Source organism: Bison bison, unplaced genomic scaffold (assembly GCF_000754665.1).
Source record: "Bison bison bison isolate TAMUID 2011002044 unplaced genomic scaffold, Bison_UMD1.0 scf7180017864020, whole genome shotgun sequence".
Lineage (NCBI taxonomy): Eukaryota > Metazoa > Chordata > Mammalia > Artiodactyla > Bovidae > Bison > Bison bison.
Genome location: NW_011494592.1, coordinates 285,824 through 288,535, shown reverse-complemented (window position 1 = coordinate 288,535; position 2,712 = coordinate 285,824). Strand labels below are relative to the sequence as shown.

The following is a 2,712-nucleotide window of genomic DNA, read 5'->3' as shown; positions in this document are numbered from 1 at the left end:
CAACAATCATTTCTCATCTCACATTAATTTTCTGCCACTTTCCTCATATTATCTCTTATATTCTCTCACTTAGGAGATCTGATCTGTTTAGTTGAGTAGAAAGTGATTAACTAGTTTGAGCTCTCTCATCTATTTTCTCATTTCAAAATAATTTCTTTTTGGGGTACTTTCTAATCTCTACTTTCAACATGGAAGGCACAACAGTCTCTGTTTTCTCCAGATACTCTGGGTTCTTGCTTCCTTAATGACTCCCTTCTATCTACAGCAACTACAATCTCTTCCATTTATCCATTTTGCTCTGTCCTCAGATTTTCATTTATTCAACAAATATTTATTAAACACTTACTAAATACTTTGCATTGTTTTAGGCTCTTTGAACATATCAATGTGTAAATGCTAATGGAATTTATGTAGGCGTGGAGGGAGATAGACAATAAATATGCAAATTATTGCATCATTGACTCAATGAACATGAGTTTGAACAAACTTGGGAGATAATGAAAAGGGAAGCCTGATGTACTGCAGTCCACGGGGTCCCAAAGAATCAGACAGGACTGAGTGACTGAACCAAAAAGATTTTATTAAAGAGAAAAATAAAGCAGGGGAGTAGTTTAGGAATTGAGGTGGGGTAGGGGGTTCAATTTTAAAAAGGGTCAGGAGAAGCTTTACTGGGAAGGTAACAGAGCCCTGAAAGAAATGAGAGAACTAGTCTCATGAGTTATCTGGGTGTTATGGGCTGAATTGTGTCTCCTTTGAAATTCACGCGTTTAAGTCCTGACCCTAGTACCTCCCGAATGTAACCTTATTTGGAGAGAAATCTTTTAAGGAGGAGATTAAGTTAAAATGAGGTGGTAATGAGGGCTATGATTTGGCCCATGTGGAAGCTGGAAAACCAGTGAAGTGTTCTATACAGGAAAGACTGATGTACTGGGTTAGCTATTGTTGTTTGTTCCATTGCCAAGTCCTCTCTGACTCTTTGCAACTCCATGGACTGCAGCAGTTTAGGCCTCCCTGTCCCTCACCATCACCCAGAGTTTGCCCAAGTTCATTTCCATTGAATCAGTGATGCCATCCAACCATTCATCCTCTGTCTGGGTTTATTATATAGATGATAAAATGAAGATGGATAATCGTCTTTTGAATTTAGCAATGGCGGCCACAGCATGAGCAGTTTGGTGGAGTTGTGGCAACAAAAGTAGTGTGTTTGACAAGGGGACGAGAGGAATCGAAGACACTTTAGAGTTCTTCCTGTATTGAGCAACTATGAAATATAGTTGACTGTGGAAAGGGAAGTGGAGGGTTTTGCTTTTGGACTGAAGAAATTAAGAGCATGTCTGTATGCCAGTAGCTTAAAAAAATTAAGATCTTCAAAATTTTGATGGGGACATAGCCTCTCACATATAGCCACACAACTGGTCTCATCTTTAATGCTCTTTTGAAAACACTGCTGAGGAATTCACAGCAGTTGGGTTGTTTCTAAACCACAACTCTTATCACTTCACTCATCTGATCAGGAATCTTCAGGGTGTCCGGAACTGCTGCGTGAAAAGTTCTTATGCCTTGGCCAAACATTCAAATCTCCAGTTTGGCCTTTTGTGGTTTTATCTCTTTCTTGCCCTGTTAGTGAACTACAAAGCATGGCAGACCAAGATCAGAAGGCTTGGATGAAAAGTCATGGTTCTGTAAATAACTACTTATGTGACTGCAGACAAATGACGTAAGTGCACCAGGCCTGTGCTCCTTCTCCTTTCTAACAAGGAAGGGGCGTGTCGGATAGACTAGATTGCTGTAGGTCACCGAAGAAATCAGCATCTTTAAACAAGCCGTAATTCCCAGCCCAGTGGATGGATCTTCTATCCAATTCACGTTACCCCTTTCACCTTCAGGAACTACATGTTTTGTGCGGTCACTTATTTTTCCCGCTCTTCTTTTGGCTTTCCAAACGGACCAGGCTTTACAGCGGTAACTCCTTGAAGATCGGCCGCCTCCCCACCACCAGGGACTCGCCTTTCACTCTTCCTTTCACTTGGGACTGTCCCCTCCGCAGTCAGAATCCGCCACGTAGTAAGTGCTGCTTCCAACCAATCAAGAGGAAATTATCTCAGACTTTTGAGGGACATCCAGTTTCACCAATGATCTTCAAGTATTCTCTAGCGCCTCGCTTTGAGGGGCGAGGCCAATCAGCACAATGGCCAATCTTCTCTGGGGAATGGTGTTCTGGGTACTGCCAAATCAACCAATCAGGTAAAAATGCTGCCTGGAGAGTCGCTTCTCATTGGTAAGCGCGTCCGGAAGAGGGCGGGCCTCGGGCTAAAGGCAATACAATTTGATTGGCAGCTTTGCTGTTGACAACCCGGGAGAGCCCACCTGCTCCAACAAGACTAGCGTCGGTACCCAGAGTGGCAGAGTCTGCAGCCAATCAGCGAGCAGATGCGCGGAAAGCTCGCTCAATGGGCGATGTCCAGAGGAGGCTGTCACTCAGGTGGCGCTGGCGGAGGCCGGGCTAAGACGTGGCCGAGGGAAAGCTGCTGGACTTCCTGACCATCTAGGCGGCGGCGGAGTCCCTAGAGCGTCCTCGCCTTAGTCGGGGATTCTGAACTGCGGGAGAGGCGGGCGCCGGCGGCTACACCTCCATGCCGGCTCGCGGGGCGGGCCGCTGATGGAGCGCGCCACCGGCCAGGGGTCGCTGGCACGGACGCTGCTACTGCCGCT

At 45.7% G+C, this 2,712-nt stretch overlaps 1 protein-coding gene across 1 annotated transcript in view; it reads left to right on the top strand.

Moving 5' to 3' along the window:
• Positions 1–2,385: 2,385 nt before the first annotated feature.
• Positions 2,386–2,712, top strand: part of EIF2AK3 (eukaryotic translation initiation factor 2-alpha kinase 3) — an 81,274-nt gene continuing 80,947 nt past the window's right edge. Inside the window, exon 1 of the mRNA XM_010834127.1 lies at positions 2,386–2,710. Coding sequence (XP_010832429.1) covers positions 2,660–2,710 — 51 coding nt within the window. The 5' untranslated portion in view covers positions 2,386–2,659. The remainder of the gene's footprint in view (positions 2,711–2,712) is intronic.